The sequence below is a fragment of the Grus americana genome, chromosome 3, assembly GCF_028858705.1.
Source record: "Grus americana isolate bGruAme1 chromosome 3, bGruAme1.mat, whole genome shotgun sequence".
Classification (NCBI taxonomy): Eukaryota; Metazoa; Chordata; class Aves; order Gruiformes; family Gruidae; genus Grus; species Grus americana.
This window is the reverse complement of record NC_072854.1, coordinates 70,586,549-70,605,186: the sequence shown is the minus strand read 5'-3', so window position 1 is coordinate 70,605,186 and position 18,638 is coordinate 70,586,549. Positions and strand designations below refer to the sequence as shown.

Sequence of the window (18,638 nt, the reverse complement as noted above, 5' to 3'; positions counted from 1 at the left end):
ACCATATCTGGAATACTACATTCAGCTTTGTGCCTCTCATTACAGGAAAATTATTAATAAACTTCACTGAATCTAGTGGAGAGCCACCAAGGTGGGAGCACATGCTCTGTGGGTGAGAGAAGTGGATTTTTTCAGCCTGGAGAAGAGATGGCTTTTGAGCACGCCTAACCTAAAATCTACAAGGAGGTTATCAAGGCTCTTTATTAAGATGCCTGATGGGAGACTGAGAAACAGGAGTCACAAATTGAAGCAGAAGAGGTTCTGACTGGGTAAAACGGAGAAAAAAAAAAACCATGATGATGAAAATAAGCTGAGAGAGGTTGTACAGTCTCCATCCTTGGAGGTTTTCAAGACCAAACTAGCACAAAGCCTTGAGTGAGCTGACCCTGCTTTGACTGGGAGGTTGGACTAAAGACATCCTGAATTGCCTTCCAGCCTGGATGATGCTGTGATTCTGTAGACTTACTAAAGTTAATGCATATAGTACTGTTATGCAGTAACTTAAGACCTTTAATTCACATGCGTTAACTTTTCTAAACATTTCCCAATAGCCAAATGTTAAGGATTCTTCTGACAATACACTCTGATGCTTTGCAGTAAACAAGCTTTTACTGTTTTGTTTTCAGTAAGCTGAAAATACACAAAGACAACGGCATGATGGTGGGATAAGGATAATTTTCAAATCTATTGTTTAATTTGTCCGCCAGGAAAGTTATTTGGCCTTCCTAGATAGGCCTTCCTATTAACTGGACATAAAGCTGTAAAGATGTGATAATACTATCAGCTTATATTAGGAAGTTAGAAGGCAATTCAGGACAACTGGAGATTCCTATTTCAGATAGTTTTTGTTAACAAAAAAAATCAGTGTTGTAGCCTAGATAATTAAAGCATTTGATTAGAAGCCTGACTTTCAAAGATACTAAGGTCCTGCAGTTCCCACTGATTTCCATGGAGTTGGATCTGCTACCTAACTCTGAAAATAAAGCAGAAATTTCTAAATTGTTGCTTGCACACACGAATACCTGAAACTAGGTATCTAACTTCATCTAAAGTACTTAACTCTACCTAAAAAGATACTAGTCTTTTTCTTATGGAGTAGCCTGGTATTTCACACACAGCAGAGAGCAAAGCAAATGAGATTAGAAAGTATGTAGAATCTCTTAAGTTTACATAATTTTTATTTATCATCTACCATATGAGTTCAGTTGGTGGGAAGTAGACACACATGGAAATTTAGGTACATGGACTATGCGTTGCAGGACTAGAGATTTTTGTCCAGAGGCTGTACTTGTCAGCAAGAGGATTTTGATTGGAATATTGCTCTTGTAAACTACAGTCCATTGAACTACTTTTGTAAAAAGTGTGCGGGAACAATTCTTACTTGCTAACAAAATGTCTTTTCTGTCTTATGAGTCACCATAAGGCATTCTAAATGGTCTCATTTTACAAATATCAACTATTTCTTTCTAAATTGTGGTCTTGGCTATGAAAATTTCGCAATTTTTTCAGACTGTGTAATATACCCCTTTATTGGGGGATTATTTAAGTTAATGCAAAATATTAAAGGCTTTTAGTCCTCTGAAACTGTGCTTAACTTGATATATGCAAAGTTAATCTTTCTCTAGTTATAGGCAAAAATATTGTATCAGAATGCAACATTGTATACAGTAGCCATCTGATTATTCTAAAATGTCTTTTGCATTTTCCTATAGCAATGATCTTCAAAATTTTTTTCGTAAAAGCCATACCTAAAAAATAGTATATTTTTAAACAGCAGATCTCATCATTCATTGTTTTACATGTTAAAATTTCACTCAGGAAGTCCTAATAAAAGTAGGTACTTTTTGGTAAAATGTAACAATGTAAATGATCTAAAATTCCATGTTAATGCAAAATATTAAAGGCTTTTAGTCCTCTGAAACTGTGCTTAACTCTATATATGCAAAGTTAATCTTTCTCTAGTTATAGGCAAAAATACTGTATCAGAAGCAGTGGAACTTGTCCCACTGTAAAAATTCATGTTTGTTTTACTTCCATAGGATTTAAATTTTAGCACACAAAATAGATTTTGAGGTAATAGTAATTGTTGATATTTTCATGCCTTGTTTTGAGTGCCCGATTTTAGTTTGGTTTTTATTTGACAGTGGTGCTATTAAATACTGCTTTGCCTTTGTTTGTTTTATTGATGTCCAAACAGAGGAGGAATCCAACCAGTTCAGTTTTTCAGCTTTATTATGCCTAAGCAGGATTCATCAGGGCAGCAAGGTGGTCGTTGCTGAAGAGCTTTCTGCGTCCCGCACTGAACAGTGTAACTGATTGGTCATTAAATCATTGAAAACTCCCAGTCTGAGTTCAGATTCAGCCTTCAGGCAAGAGAGCTGTGAATTTCAGTAAAGCCATGCTCAGATATACCAGGCTGAGATCACTCCTTTAGCTCAGCTCATTGGTCAGGGTATTGTAAATGAGGGTGTAAAAGGCATCACACACTTTACATGGAAGACAGCACTCAGCGTGCCTGCCATCATCTGTGGGAACGTAATACGTGAAATTTTCAATGTTGCTGGTCATACCCAAAAAGTTGCTATAGTTTAAACCACCATTTCTTCAGTGAGATTTTTAAGAGCCAGAAAAGGCCATAAAAGCTGCATTGCCAAATGCTGCAGCTTGTGACTGGGTGTCTGCCACGCAATGACAATCAAGTTCTGAGCGAAGTGCTAGTAAAACGCGTGGGGAGAATTAGGCACTTCTCAGGAGTGCTCAGTGCGCAGCTGCCCGGTAGCCAACAGGGACCTGAGGTGAGAAGGAGCAACCCATCCTCCTTATTAAACATACCTTTCTATTATTTCCATTCCCAAGACTGGTTCATCTCTTTCTCACAGAAAAGTCAGAGAACGTGTGCTATTGTAACAGTGATTGGAAAACTTGCGTGGGACCCCATTTTACAAATATCACTGTACTTTAACCAACACCCTCCTGGCTGTTTTAAGGGTGTATCTCTCACTTTATTTTCTTGATATGGTCCTGCTTTGTTTAAGTATCTCTGAAAGCAGATGACATAGCTTCTGTCATGTGCCATAGTCACTGGCTCGTAGGCACTGCTCTGGTGTAAGGGAGACATAGATTTAAAGTCAAGCACCAAATTAAGCTGAGTAGGGATGTGAACTTGAAAGGAGATTGGTGCACAAGTGCTCACAGATACTCCCTCTCCTTCGACTCAGTTTTAGGTTTAGACATGATTGAGAAGTGCAAAGAATTTTCTCAGGCTGTAGCCAAAAATGAAGACGACTGCTTTGTCTGAGGGTCTGGTGTGGGTTTAGACAGGGTCTACAGGGTCTCAGCTGCACGGCTGTATCAGGACTAGGCAGGCGTGTCTATGGTAGTAGTTGGCGTTGGTTTTGTCACAGTAAGATTAGGAGATGCTCAATCTGTGTTCATGTTACAAATCATAGTGCAATAGCCATCTGATTATTCTAAAATGTCTTTTGCATTTTCCTACAGCAATGATTTTCAAAATTTTTTTCATAAAAGCCATATCTAAAAAAATAGTATATTTTTAAACAGCAGATCTCATAATTCATTGTTTTACATGTTAAAATTTCACTCAGGAAGTCCTAATAAAATTAGGTAGTTTTTGGTAAAAGATAATGATGTAAATGATCTAAAATTCCATGACCAGAAAATCTGCAGACTAAATTTTCATAAAAAATAATTAAAATCCACATTAATTCTTGAACTGCAGGTTGGGTGTGCAAGATGAAAATTAGTGAGTGAGATTACCTGGTATTGTGAGCAGAGGGAGATGGTTAATTGCCATTACTAATGAAGACTTTGAGATTTCCCAAATGTTAGCTTTGTTTAATGCTGTAATGTAAAAAGTTATCTGATTTATGGAGTGAAGCGATAGTTTTAATCAGACTCAGTTATACACACAAGACTTTGGCCTCATAAGTTCTTCTTGAGCTCATGAATTAAGCTCATTTTTTAAGGAGTCATTATGCTGATACAAGAAAAATGGGAGAAGTGCGTTGGAACATTACAGCTTGCAAGGCATACAGGTACAAAACATTAGGGAGAGAGAAATGCAAAGACTTGGGACTTATTTCAATTGCAGGGAATTAAAAAAAAAGGAAAGAGGAAACAAAGTAACAGAAACAGAACACAAACGCACACAAAAATGAAATAAAAATGTAGTTTTAAACAAATCTTTTGCTCAATGTAAAGATTTGGTTGAGTCAATTTCATATGTTCCACCACAATAATGCCTTGGTGGTGAGTTTATGAAATTGACGTTTTTAGGATTTAATTATTTATTCAGTTGGTGTGGGATACAGAGAACTATGCCTTTGTAATCACCCATACACCAAAAGAGCGTAGAGTAGGAAGTCACATGCTAGCTAGTGAACTGATGAAATCAATTTGGAGGGGAATGATCCAGGGGGATGAAAAGCTCACGCTGCCACCAGGTTAAAGCTGTGAATGTCTCCCCCTTGATGGTATTCACACAGGAATCAAGGGAAATGTGTAGAGGGCATGGTGGAAATCTTTGACATGCTGCTGGCTACTGCTACTCGGTTTCGCATGATGAACCTTCAAGGAGAGGAATTTGTGTGCCTTAAGTCCATCATCCTGCTCAATTCTGGTAAGTGGTGTGCTTTGCTGTCACTTGGGTAATTGCGGTTGCTTCTGCATGTGGATGAGTGCTGCTTATTGTCGCTAATGACGTTTTCATTTTGAGACAGCAGCAATCGAAAGGGGGCTATCAACATAAATGCAGGCAGGGCCACCAGGCAGGGATGGAAGCGGGCAAACCTGTTCACTGGTGTAGATGGGACGCAGCAAATTAATGCAGTTGAGTAGCTGATGCACTGCGTACAGCTGATGTGAAGGGCGATCAGAGCAGTGTTAGCAGCTAGGTGCTGGCAGGTCTTGATGCTCCGATTACAAGACACTGGAGAAGCTGGAGCCACACTTAGGGCATCCAAAGGCAATGCTTAGTTGTAAATCTACACCTTCCTTTTTTGGCGATGGCAAAATAAAGGGACATAATGGCAAAAATGTGGTTCAGTTTATCGTGGGCTAGTTTATATAAAAATCAGGCATCTAAAACTCATGTCATCACCTTCCACTTCCTTTATATTTGATGAAATAAGTATTTTTAGGCTGTAAAACTCATTCTGAAGTACATTTCAAAAAAAGGTGACTAGATAACAAGTGTAGGTATAGATTTAAATACTTACGGTTAGCTGACTTGAATTCTGCATGAGGTGATTGAAATAAGCAAATTCAAGTTGACACATGTGACAGAAAATTTCTGTTGCACACCAGAGGATCCTTTTCTGTTTGCAATGAGAAAAAACTCCAGACAATTTATTTTTAAATGCAGAAATGAGGCCCACAGTGTTCTCAGTGAGGTGATAGAGGTCTAAAATAATAAATAAGGTAGGCACCAAAGTCAAAATTTTAGACTTAAGTCTCTGCTGAGTTGTTACCTAATGACTAAAGATGCCAGAGTTTCCTGACGCTGAGGATTTACCCACTTGTTCTCCCCTTTTCCTGTTGTGTTTGAACACGTAGATGATGTCAACCTCTAGACAAAACACTTGTGGAGGGCTGCATGTTCTTTTTATCCGATGGTCTAACAGATTATTTACCCAAGTTGCATGAAATACAAATTCAGGTAATTCCCACCAAAGGCTAACTCTAAACACAGCAGACTTGACTTGATTGATCAGGCACTTCTTCCTTTATGGAAACTTGGACCTAGTCTACTGAAAGAAAAAGTGCAAGCAAAATTATATATTTATACAATCAAATATAAAATATTTTATTTATGTTCTATGAGATATTAATGTAATTCAGGTTTTGTTGTGATTGTCACCAATTACCAAAAAGTGACATCTGCAGCAAGCACCTGGAATATTAGGAATGAAAGGCTGTTGTTTTTATCTTGGATGCCATGGTGTGACAATTGTAATTACTGTTTGACGTTTTATTTCCCTTTTATTGTCCTGATAATTATAACAGAACATTTCCTAGAGTTAAATGTTCTTCCTGAAAAGTGATGCTCCTCCAGATTTTTAGCTAATATGTTCAAATGTAATTACCTTCTTAAATAAATCTAGAATGTGTAATTGATTTATAGAAATATTGAATTAGAATTAGGAAAAAAAAATAGAATTGGAAGTTTGACTAAAACACATTAGATGTTCATGTCTTGAACATGAAGACTTCAAGCCATACTGTTGAGAGTTTTTGTGCCACTGCTGTATTTAATATTTATCCAGAAAACTAAATTTGTTATTTAGAAGAAGCTCTGTTAGACATCACCAGCTATCCTTCAAAAGCACATCTCACTTTGTTAATGGGATTTTTTTGTTTCAAGATTCCTCTATGGACAAATTGCAAAAAGAAAAAAAAAAAAGCAACTGAAGTTAGTGACAATCAGAGGCAAATTTCCTTCTGTGCATAAAAGAGATGGGACCACTGAGTGAGGCTAGAAGATATTAGATCTTCATTCCTTCAAGGTTCTTATTCAGCAGGTTCGAATCAGCGTGGTCTGTGTGGTAGAAGGTCAGAGTTGATCTGATGATCTGATGAGTGATCTGATTTTGGGTGTGGGTTTGTTTTTTTTTTTACATTAAATGAAAGTTTATAGCTGCTCAGAAGTTTGGCGTTTTTACAAGAGCCTTGACAGTGATAGATCAGAGGGCATGGTTTGGATTGAGCTGTTACAGATTCATGATGAAAGCAATTTATACCATTGTTATGGAGAGCGTCATACTCTGGCTTGCATGCTGCACTTATTGCAGTATATCTGAGTACGCTGTAAACTGAATGTGTATGTATATATGGACACAGAATGTATGTCTGTATTGCTTGTAATTGCCTTTATGCATAAAGTTTTTGCATTCCTATAACAACTAATTTTATTACTGTCTGAGGAGTTAACTGCTAGGCAATGGGAGTGTGGACACGAGTTTCTGACTGTCAGGTCCTTTAGATGCCCAAATTAGGAGGCTAGACTGCATTACAGAGATAGCTAAGTAGCATAATTCAGGGTATGTGTAATAGCTGTGTAAGTGTTTGGCATAGACACTCTAAAATGTCTTCTGGAGATGCTTTTCTTCACAGAATATAGTCAGCATCCTTTAGGTAAAGTCTTGGACACACATGAAATATTATGAGCTCTGAAGCACGCGGCGTACATGATGTATGAGGAGAGGCTGAGAGAGCTGGCTTTGTTCATTCTGGAAAAGGGAAGGCTAAGGGAGGGTCTAACTGCAGTCCTCCGGTAGCTGGTGAACAGGTTATGGAGAAGCAAGAGCCAGACTCCTCTGATGCCAGAGGAAAGGACGAGCTGCAGTGGAGACAAACCACAGCAAGGGAGATCTTGATTAGATGAACAGAATAAAAAGTCTTGCCAGTGAGAGAGGTTAAGCACTGAAACAGGTTGGCCAGAAAGATCTCCATCCTTGGAGATACTCAAAACTCAGCTGGACAAAGCTCTGGGCAGCTTGACCTAACCCTCAAGTTACTGCTGTTTCACCAGGGGGTTGAACTAGATGACCTCCAAGCCTCCCTTAATGTGATTTTTTTTTTTCTATGATTGCACATACACAAATCTTCTGCTAAAGAAACAGCAGATAAACACACAACCAGGTTTTGGCCCTTGTGCTATCTGTATTATATATGCATATGACTAAACCAGCTGATCTCAAAAGTATTCAAACAAGTGGAGTAGTTAAGCAAATTGCACTAATTATGCTACATTTCATACCTAAAAGCAGTCTCCATTTGCATTCTAAAGCTTTGTGTGGATTTAATTCACTGAGTGTTCGCAAACATTTCTTTATTAAATCCTTGGACATCTGTTAGTCTCTTCACATGAGGCAATGCTGTTTATTGCTTTTGTTGGACATTTATTTTCTCTTTTTTTGGCATCTTTCAAGGCTATTTAACATCTTTACACACCTTTTCTATGTGGTCTTGGGCAAAATGCAAGTGAATTTTTTTTTGTTTCACTCAGTGCAAGTGGAAAAGATGGAAGGTTTTGTTTATAAGGCAAAATATACATTTACGCTACTTTCAGATTTTTCCTGAGGTATCAAGGTGACAGCATGTCTACAACCACAAGGACAGCATTGTCTCTAGCTAAATAACAAACCAGAAGGTGCCCCTCTAAAGCTGCAGCAATAAATCTTTCGGCTAAAAAGCAAATTTGTATTTTCAAAAAACACATTCAGCTCAATAATAAAGGGCTGTTTCTTAACACTGGAAAATAAGTATTAGAAACATGAAAGAGCAACATGATGCCAGATGTTTTACTTTTGAGTGTATCTGAAAAGAGGAGTGGTGCTATGTGGCAAAGCAACAGGCTTTTATTCTGGAGACAAAGATGTAGGTCACGTCTGCCTTAGCAGCTGATTTACCCAAGTAGTTAGCTGGTTAGACCACAGAGATGGAAAGATTTAGCTGATTTTATGCATCCTGTAGACCTCCTGATACATCGTTCTATGTGACTGATTGTTATTCTTTTCTCCTGATTTTTTTTCAGTTCCTGTTAAATTGTGCTTTTTATTTATTTCTTTGTTTTGGGGCTGGCACATGAGTGTATGGTACAGAGCTGAATTTGCTCATCGCTCAGCCTGGTTTGCTACAGATACAGAGCAATGGGGCTCGGTGGAAGGAGAAGAGCCTTGGGTTTTGTGTTGTGAGCCTGAACTCTAAATGTCAAGATGTTTTAAACTGGGGTTTATTGTGACGAAAAAGATGTAGAGGGCATTCTCCTCTACAGTAATATGCAAAAATATGTCACTATATAAAATGGCACATATAAACTCATACAACTATATGCCAACAGCTGGCATGGTAGCACTGCAGTCCCCGAGGGTTTGTGCATAGCTTTGTGTTATGGGCACGGACCGGTAGGCTTTACTTATTTGCAGGGTGGTGCTTTGTCTGTTCTCACTCCTATTATATTTTACAATACTGACCTACAGAGAGAGCTGGAAAACAACCTGGTAGCTATTCAATTTAGGCTTGCTTTCAGCTTCAGAGCTTGGCAAGACCTTTGAGACTGTTAAATTTCACTTTGTTAAGGCAATTTTCTGCGCTCTTGTTCCAAAATTTTGCTCGTGTGTATGAGTGTGATGGATAGCTAGCATTTCTTTTGGGGAAATTTCTGGTCATTAGCCTGGGGCAGGAGCAATCACCAGCAGGGCAGAAAGAAAAACCAAACGTCATTTTTCTTGGCAGTTATTGACTGGCGATTGCCTAAAGTCTCTATATTTTTGGGGGGAGTGCTTTTTTTGATTTATACTTTTTAATAGCTTCTGGACTAGACCTAGATGAGAAACAGTTCCTCCTAACAGATATTTTTCTTTTGCTGGTTTCAAATTTATGAAACTAAGGGGTATTGCTACAAGGGTACAATAGCATCCTTTGGCTGAAGTAGGCCACTCTGGAGGCATTCTGGGTTTATAAGACTAATGTTTCCTTCTGACGAGCTGTGTTTTGTCAGTAATATTTAAGAATCTTGCCCCTACAGGTACCTGCTAAGCTATACAACGTGGTATATAAAGTCAGTGGGCGTATGTGAGGGTGGTTAAGAGCCATTCAGCTGAGAAAAGCCCTGGGAGCTGTTTCTTTCTGGTGAATTCATTTCGGTAAAAATAATAATAATAATAATAATAATAATAATAATAATAATAATAATAATATAAAGCTTTCTGAGAAAAGAGGCCATTGTACTAACTATCTATATAAAATTTGAAGTAATATTCATTACTAAAACTAAGAGCTCTGACTGATGGTTTTCAGAAGTTGTGCTGTGTTTGAATTATCCTTTGTTTTTTTTTAAAGCAGTCTCTCTCACTCGCCCTTTCTCTCAGAGACACTCACACTGACATTCGCAAACAGAAATTTATATTTGTTTTTAGTACAGAAGACCCAAAGTGATAAAACCTACTTGCAGGTTACAGTAGTTCTAAGTGTCAGGTCCATGAAGTACCGAGATGATATGAGGAGGTGAGGTATGCCAAGAAGACGGTAAAAACCCCTCAGTTTCCCCGACTGCTCAGATGCACGGCAAAATATTATGGGTTCTGTTGGATTATGCACACAAGCCCTGATTTTCTTTACATGTTTTGTGGTAACATCCTGTTCTAGACTGACTAGCAAATCACCAAAAATCAAACATTAAACAGCAGAGAAAATAGCAAAAACTGCCGAAGGCCTGGGCTGGTCAGTAAGTACTGCAGAGCTCTCAAGGGGCAACAGCATCTCCTCAAGGTTTCGGAGCCAAGTGACTGAGAGAAGCGTGCAGCCTATGGGTAGGTCTAGCTGCAGGCTGCAGGTGTCACCTGCCACCCGGCCCAGACCGTGTGGGGAAGAGGCCTCATCTTCCTCCTCCTACTTGGCCCACAATGACCAAATCCAAGCTCCAGGGTCATTCAAAGCGGTGACCTGGCTGGCAAGCAGGAGGGCTTGCACACACTCAACTCCCATGGTTTAACACAGCCAAAGAGGCCAGCCACAAGGTGTAACTTGGGCAAGTCTGACTCCATCAAAGTAATTTTTGTCTGTGGTTTGTTTTCTTTCTCCTTCCTGCTCCAGGTGTGTACACTTTTCTTTCCAGCACCTTGAAATCTCTGGAAGAGAGAGACTATATTCACCGCGTACTGGACAAAATCACAGACACTCTGATACACTTAATGGCTAAGTCGGGTCTTTCTCTGCAGCAGCAACACAGACGACTGGCTCAGCTCCTCCTCATCCTCTCCCACATCAGACACATGAGGTGAGAGCAAGCACGCAGTCAGCCCTCCTGCACTAGTCCTGTGCAAGGGAGGTTTCACAAATGCACACGCACACTTTTCCTTCACAGCTGAGAGTGCAAACTGTGTGTAGAGCTGTTATAAAAAAAAAATGATATATGTCTGCTTTCCATAACAATGTATGGAACGTGTGTGCAAAAGAGTACATTGGATTATGGCGTGAAAGGAATAAATGTTTTCCCTATTTGTTTCTTCTAGTTTTCTTTTTCTTTGCTTCTTGTATTGATAGTGCTGTAAGCGGTACCTACTTTTGATGTTATGTGCATCTTGTATTCTGTTTGAAAAGTACCAAGTAGAATACTAACGTAGCAGTAGCCTAGTTCTGAAAACTTTAGTGTCCTATAAGATAAGATTTTAATGAAACTATCACTTTTATGTAGCCACTTGTCACAAGCGGCTTGATTGCAAATCACTTTAGAAACGAGATTAGGATCATTATGTGTATTTTATGGTTGAGGATAAATGCAGATCTACTGAATCCCAATCTAGAGGACTTTGGCCTTTGCTAATTAGAGGTGAGATGTCTGAGGCACTTCGTTAGTTGTCGCAGCAATGATTCTTCCACATGTAATTACCTCTTAAGGTAGCTGCTCAGTGGCTGGAGTGTTAACAACATAACAAGTCTATATGAAGATATATCATAGATTTTATTTTTATGTAGGGACAAGAGATGTTGTTACACAGATTTTAATTTTCAATATTTCAGTAAATAAAATTAAAATTAGAGTAAGCACCACATCATAGCTACTAAAGCTGAAACATGTTTTTTTACCTCCTGGGCAGATATACAGGTCTTCAGGAAAAAGTCAAGGAGTGCGTGCATGTGGTTTTTCACTTGTGTCTTTTGGTTGAGTTTCTTTGTTTTCATGTTAATCATCTTTTTTTTTTTTTTCCTTAAGAAGACTTTGTACAATTAAGGAAGTTCCAGATGCACAGTGAAGTTAATTATTGTTTCCGTAGTTTTGTGAATGGATACTGTTACAAGTGAGCATTTGCTAACAAATTGGCTGAGGTTATTTTCTAGGAAAAAAAATCTGATATTGTAGGTTTTATTATGGGAAAGCCAAGATTCATCCCATCCACTTAGTCACAGTGCCTAAATTAGGAGTCCACGTGCTCTAGGCTACCTTTTAGGCAAAGGAGAGCAGGAGAGCCACCTTTAGAAGGCAACTTGCCCATGGGTAGTCTGAAATGTTCTTTGAAGGTGCCGTCTTCTGCTAACTGTAGCAGGAGCATACAGCAACTGCACTGTTAAGTTAGTTGTTTTGTACAAGGTGGAATTTATATGAACCTAACAAATATTATTAGCTGATAGCTTTTTTTCCCCCTAGCATATTTGGAAAGTAACTGTTGTTTCGTTGCAACCCACAGCAACAAAGGAATGGAGCACCTGTACAATATGAAGTGTAAAAACGTAGTTCCACTCTATGATCTCTTGCTGGAGATGCTGGACGCTCATCGACTGCACACCCCAGCAGCCAGGAGTGCTGCACCGATGGAAGAGGAGAACCGGAGCCAGCTGACAACTGCATCAGCTTCATCTCATTCCTTGCAGTCTTTTTATATAAACGGCAAAGAGGAGAATATGCAGAATCCAATATAAAAAAAGATCAGCATTTATAATGGTATGACAATCCCAGCAGCGTCCTACCTAGCTCATGCTTCGTTTTGTCTATAGTGCCACCTATGTAAACACTCCAATGACGACAGTCACCTGCATTTTCTGTTTTAGTGTTTGTCAAGCGCTTGCCTAAATTGATTGCTTATCCTAAATGGAAGACATTTCATTGCTACGGGCAGCCAGCAAGGATTATCAGGCTAACTTGACTTAAAATGTACAGTGTTTTTATTTAATTTTGCATGTATGTTGGGTAAGTCCTAATCTAAACCGAACATTCATTTTACTATAAATTAATAGGCTGTACCACTCATGCATATTGGTATTTTCATAAGTGGTAGCCTTTGTTGAGATCCATCCCAAATTCTGAGCTTGCTTAATCCTTTACTTGCTTGAAACTTTGAAGCAGTTTGGTAGAGATTCTGGATGACTTTTTGGGAGGGGTAAATGGAAAGTTGATTTGCATCTTAGTGTGCCATAGTGAAACTGCACTGCTAGTGACTGCCTTGGTAGTTTAGGTAGATTCCTGCCTCTCTTCTTCCTACAGTAGAAAGGAACCCCTGTCTGAGAATAATACTGTTTTACCTTGCTGGCTTACATCAGCAGACAACTCCCTCTCAAGATCATACTGACCAAACTTTTACATCCCCTTACCATATGCTCTAGCTGAACTGCATTGCGTGTGCCTTGTCTTGTCTGATCCTACAAAGCTAAATTGTGTGGTTGCTTGGCCGTGTGTAAATGAAGGGCAACATGCAAACAGGGATAACAAAGATAATTACTCTTAAATCAAATCAGATGATTATGAAAATCATCAGGTCTTAAATAACCTTCACACACATGATCCAGCACCATTTTCTAAAAAAATCCTCCCCCGTCCTTTGCTTTGTTGTGCTACAAACCAAGGGGTGAGGATGCCAGTGCAAGGCTGGCACAGCAGGGTGGGATGGTCCCATCCCACTCAGTCGAGCGTGGCTCAGCCGTGTATGGGAGCGCTCGCATCACAGCCAGAGCAGTAGGCTTTGCGTTGCCTTGGCTTGCTTTGGCTCTCCTTGGGGCATGCTCAGAAATCGCTGTTAAGAGCCAGCTCACCTGTGACACCAGAACTGGGCAATGAGCCTCAGACATGGTAAAGACTCTGGGACTGCACGTCCAGGAAGATAAATCTGGCTTTCTCCATGCATGTGTGTGACTGTTTTACATATGGATTAGTCAGATTCTTCAGACCAACTGTAAATATACAAAAGGTCCACTGATATCGAGTCGTGAAGGAGACTGAAGAAGTCTATACTATGTGCTATTCAAAGTAGGAGTTGGTGCTGCTGTTTAACTGCCTCTGTGCTAGAAAATTAAGTGTCAGAGTGCGTTGCTGGCTACTGGAATGTGATTATTACATATGACAGGGATATTTTATTAGTCTAATGATACTTTGCCTGTGCTATCTGCACTTTGGGTTTACAGGTGCAGTCTGGGCGTTAGCACGGACCAGGGACTATTCCAATAGCTGGTTGGAAGCGACCACCCTGCCAATAAGGACATTTCATAGCACGTGTGTAGACTGCTCCACAGCAGCTGGCCACCGTGCTAGAGAAGGGTTCAGGGATGCTTCTTTTACTGCTATAGTTGAAACCTTTATGTTAGGTTATGTTGATTGGAATATCCTGTAGTAACTAAATATAGGAAATAGTGCCACTAATGCCGTACAGGAGTGCCTATGTCTAATTACACTCCCTGTTACACAAGCAGAGTCTGTGTGCAGTGAGATTGAGTTACACAGCAAGTGTGAAGGCAGTAAGGCATAGGACAAGTTTGTGCTCCAAGTCAAGTATTTGCTTCTTTAGTAAATGTACATAATGATGTCTATAACAGTTTCATGTACATATGTGAGGATACGCGCAGTTTAAATGTCTAAAGCTAGATGTTACCTACGTTTGAGAAGATTCCTTGAAAACTGTGCAAGCCTAAACATGTGAAGCAGTCACTGTAAGTTAACGGGCCTTTTATTGATGCATATTATTGTGTCATGTGTTTCTGAATGTACTGAAGGATTTGTCTTTTTGTGTATTCAGTAAGAGTGTGTGTGTGCGCGCGCGTGCGTGCAAATTTGCTACCTAAGGGCTTTTGGAGGGCTCCTGAATGCCTTGAAAGAAAATGCACATTTTGTTTTGTTTAGTAGCTGGTTTTCGAATGTGTTAGAAAAATCACGAATGCCCTGAAATGAGTGCAGGCTAAGATCTGAAAGAAGCACAGGTATCCCTGTAGTTACACTTATGTGCTTAGACCATCATCGTTCACTTGTAGCCCAGTGTGCATTAGAGTTGCTCTTTAACTACTGTACGTGCAACTTGGTGTTCTGTATGATGGAACACACAGATCAAGCTCATAAGCTGCAAAGCAAATTGGTTTAAATGAATGCCTCCCTTCTTATGTCCCAGAACAGTTCATTACATTGATTCAGGTGTAAATTCGACCTAGAGGAAAGAAAAGAGTAGTTCATGGAGAGCAATTCACCACGGAGGGTCAGATTCTGATGGTACTTACATAGGGCAAGTACCACTACACTCTAGAGGTTTTCCCGGTGAAGTGGGATGAGTGTGATTTGAAGTGGTATGCGCCAGGCAGACTGGTATCATAATGTGTCTTGGAACATAAAGAATAATTAGTCAGCTCACAATCTTAATTATGAATGCTTTCCTAGGCTCAGTCCTTGCAAGGAAGTAATTTAGATTCAACCAATCCTCCCATGATTGTGGTGACAACAGTGAAAGGCGCCCAAGAAAGAAAAACAGTGATTCCCAGTAACACGTTCATTTACCTTGGGGCAGTTTCAGGATCTGTGCCAGTAACTTGTTCAGGAGATTTTAATTGAAGAAGCACCTTAAAGAATATAGTAACCTTCCCATAGTTATCTAGAAAGATGATTGTCCACATATCAGACAGCTGAATGTAGCTATTCAATTGAATAAACAAAGTCTATGGTACAAAAATGGCAACTTTTTCATATGTAATTCTGAACTATTCTCTCGTGTATGCAAACAGTTGTGCCTCACATTTGGTAATTGTTATTTCACAGGATGCTATTTTATGTGTGTGTATATATATACATATATACTTTATATTTGCAGCTGACAAACCAGTACTACCTGCATACCTGGTGCTGGATATTAAGTAAAAATATATAGCATATAAAAAAAAATAAATTTGAAAGAAAACTGTTCAAGGCAGCTAATTATGCTTTTACCAAAACATTCATAGTGATGTCTCTGGACAGCTAATGAAAGAATTATTTTATAATGTTTATATGTGGATTTTTTTTAAAAAAAAGTAATCAAAAAACAAAAAAAACCCCTAGAAATGTAGGCAATGTAATACCAGCACAAGTCAAACAGAAATAGATCAGATGAACTTGCTTTGCTTGAGAATATGGTTGTTACTGAATTATTACAAAAAGCTTGGGAGGCAGGAGAGGACATAGGGTGATCTGTAGCACTTAGTCATGTCTGAGTTTCCAACAATATGTGAAAGCTGCTCTGGTTTGTAGTGGTTCGAGCCATGTCTCGATGTTGCAGAATTTGTCTCAGGTAAAATTCCCAGTTGGGGCAGTAGGATTTGTGCTGGGGTAAAATAATTTAATGAGAGTTTCTTGGTGTGTGTGTGTGTGGTAAATTTACTATTATGCTTCAGTGACATCTGTTGATGATTTTTCTCATTCTGTACACTGAGGGGTTTAATAATTTTAAAAATATAATTAAAGAAAGATTCTGAACTGAGCTCCCAAGGATATTGCAAGGACTGTCAGCAGGTGACTGGACTTTAAATTGAAAAAAAAGGAAAAAGAAAGAAAACCCAAACCACCCCCTTCATCCAAGCCAGGGTTTGTATTGGAGCCTCCATCCATTCTAATTGATGCTGACTGATTCCTTAAGAGTTGTGCCAAATCTTTAAAATGAAACGAACTACCAGCAAAAAATTCTGCCTCACTAGGGCCTGAGTCTTATCACAGGCTTTGGCAGGAACACAGTAAGCCTCTCTTGTGTATATAATATCCTGCTTTAAAATTAGAATGCAGCCCAACCTAAAGCTAGTGGGGTTTTGTATATAAAGTATTGTCAGCTGAACTTACGTGAAGTGCGTATCTAACTTTGAATAAAGAGATGGCTATTTTCAATGCTATCTACAACCGTAATATAGCTTTACAGATAGAAATTCAACACATGTAAAAGAAGGGTCATGTTAACGACGGTATCCTAATATAAACCAGTCTTTGCTGTCACCTGCAACTATAGCATAATCCCAAATCGATCGGAGAATTTTAAATTAATATTTCCCTAATACTAATGTCCTACCCTTTCTACTCGTGATTGCCTTTCAGCTTTCAAATGTAGATAGCCTTATAGCCTGAAAGTTGTTTTCAAAGTGATTGTTGCCCATAAGGGTATTCGGTTTTGCACTGTGTTAAAAAAAAAAGAAATCTAAAAAAAATAAATCTTTTGTATTCAAATGTGCCTAAAGAAACAAAAAAAAAATTAAAAAATGTATATGCTGCCATCTTGCAAATTAGTATGCTCTGTACTCCTGTGTGCCTATAATTCGAAGTCTGTTTCTTCAGAAATTGCCCACTGGAAAATGAAGGGATAGACTGCTGGTCACGAGACTCGCATTAACAAGCCACTTTATGTATCACCTTATTGTATATACTATAAAACTAATGCTTTTGTGTGCACTATGTAGTCTCTCAATGGAAAGTCTTTTCTTTGGTATAGGCTCAGCTGCCATAATGTATTTGGTGAAGTATTCTGTTCTTTCACTGATGCGTATAAAATTATTGATGTCTTTGTTTTGGTGAGGTTTTTTTTTTTTTCCTTGTTTTGCACCTAAAAATGTTCTAAAAAAGAGTCTCAGTGAAAAATCCGGTAGGCTAACTGATTGGTGCAAGATTTTTGTCAATGTATTTGATGTTGAAAATAAAGAATTAACCAGAGCACTTTGTTCCATTAGTTATCTTTTACGTAGTTTAAAAAATATGCTTCTCTGCTTATTGTTTTCCAGTAGCCAGTAAAACGGTACGCACTATTTTTTACAGAAACAGAATGTGTCTGTTTCTATGCATTGAAGTGAAAAGTGTTTCTTAACTAGTTTCTCCACCTTTCCCAAAAGGCATCAGAGAGTGGCCGTACCTCAAGTCAACAATGTGTTAGGTCTAGTCTCTAGTGTTCCTAATGATATCAGGGAAGTCACATAAGTACTTAGGACTTTACATGTTTTAACATGCTTAGCATTTCATATGCTTTATGTTCCTTGTTTTGGCTTATGAAACAGATTATGGTGGAAGTGACAAATTGTGTGAATTTAGCCTTCCGTAGTTTGTCTGCCACTTACCATGAGTTAGCTAATATCAAGCAAAATAGCAATTTTTCCCGAGTGAAAGATAATCCTCAAGGAAAAAAATCGTCTTGACTAAGTTGTCAGGAAGGGGATGAAAAGAAATGAAAGATACTTTTATTGACACAAAACCACTTTGAACTTAACCCTATCCTGTAAAATACTCTCAAATTTATGTTTAGTCTTGCAAAGAGTCAAACCAGTAATCTATAGCATTTACATACATATGTAGGTATTTAAATACTTGTAGATATATATCTATCAGTAATATAGAGCGAATATAGTCCCTATATTGATTTTTTTCATCTATATTTTCTGTGCTGTGCTGGTTCTGAGTGGGACTATTGGCTCCTAGGTTCTTCTCTTTTCCAACATGAATATGTACATAAAAGGTCTTTGTTTTTATTCTATGTTTCACTGTACATAACTTAGAAGGAAAAAATTGTAAGATTATTACCTTAATTCTAACTATCATCTCAATGATTAAGACAAGACAGCAAATACACTTTGTCCATGTGAAATTTCACCATTGAGCTTGTCAAACATGAAAGCAAATAGCCAATTCAGACTCCAACAGTAAGTTGGGGACTGGTGGGATTTGCAAGTGCTGAGCAGAACTGAGCAATGGCTCCAAATCATGTAGCTGTTTTGCAACATGCTTTCATGACAAAGAGCTTGACCGAGAGTTGCTACTTTGGCCTTGAAGGGTGAACCAGAGTAATATGAACTAATTGCACATGTACATGTGGTCAAAATAATAAAATAGTTTTCAATACTGACTCTAAGTCTGGCAACATTCGATA

The 18,638-nt window shown here is 38.6% G+C and overlaps 1 protein-coding gene across 2 annotated transcripts in view; it reads left to right on the top strand.

Moving 5' to 3' along the window:
• ESR1 (estrogen receptor 1) overlaps positions 1–17,361 on the top strand; it is a 175,992-nt gene extending 158,631 nt beyond the window's left edge. For both annotated transcript variants that reach the window (XM_054822184.1, XM_054822185.1), the window contains 3 exons: positions 4,506–4,639; positions 10,615–10,798; positions 12,207–17,361. In XM_054822184.1, the coding sequence (XP_054678159.1) occupies positions 4,506–4,639; positions 10,615–10,798; positions 12,207–12,438 (550 nt within the window). In that variant the 3' untranslated portion in view covers positions 12,439–17,361. The remainder of the gene's footprint in view (positions 1–4,505; positions 4,640–10,614; positions 10,799–12,206) is intronic.
• The last annotated feature ends 1,277 nt before the right edge of the window (positions 17,362–18,638 follow it).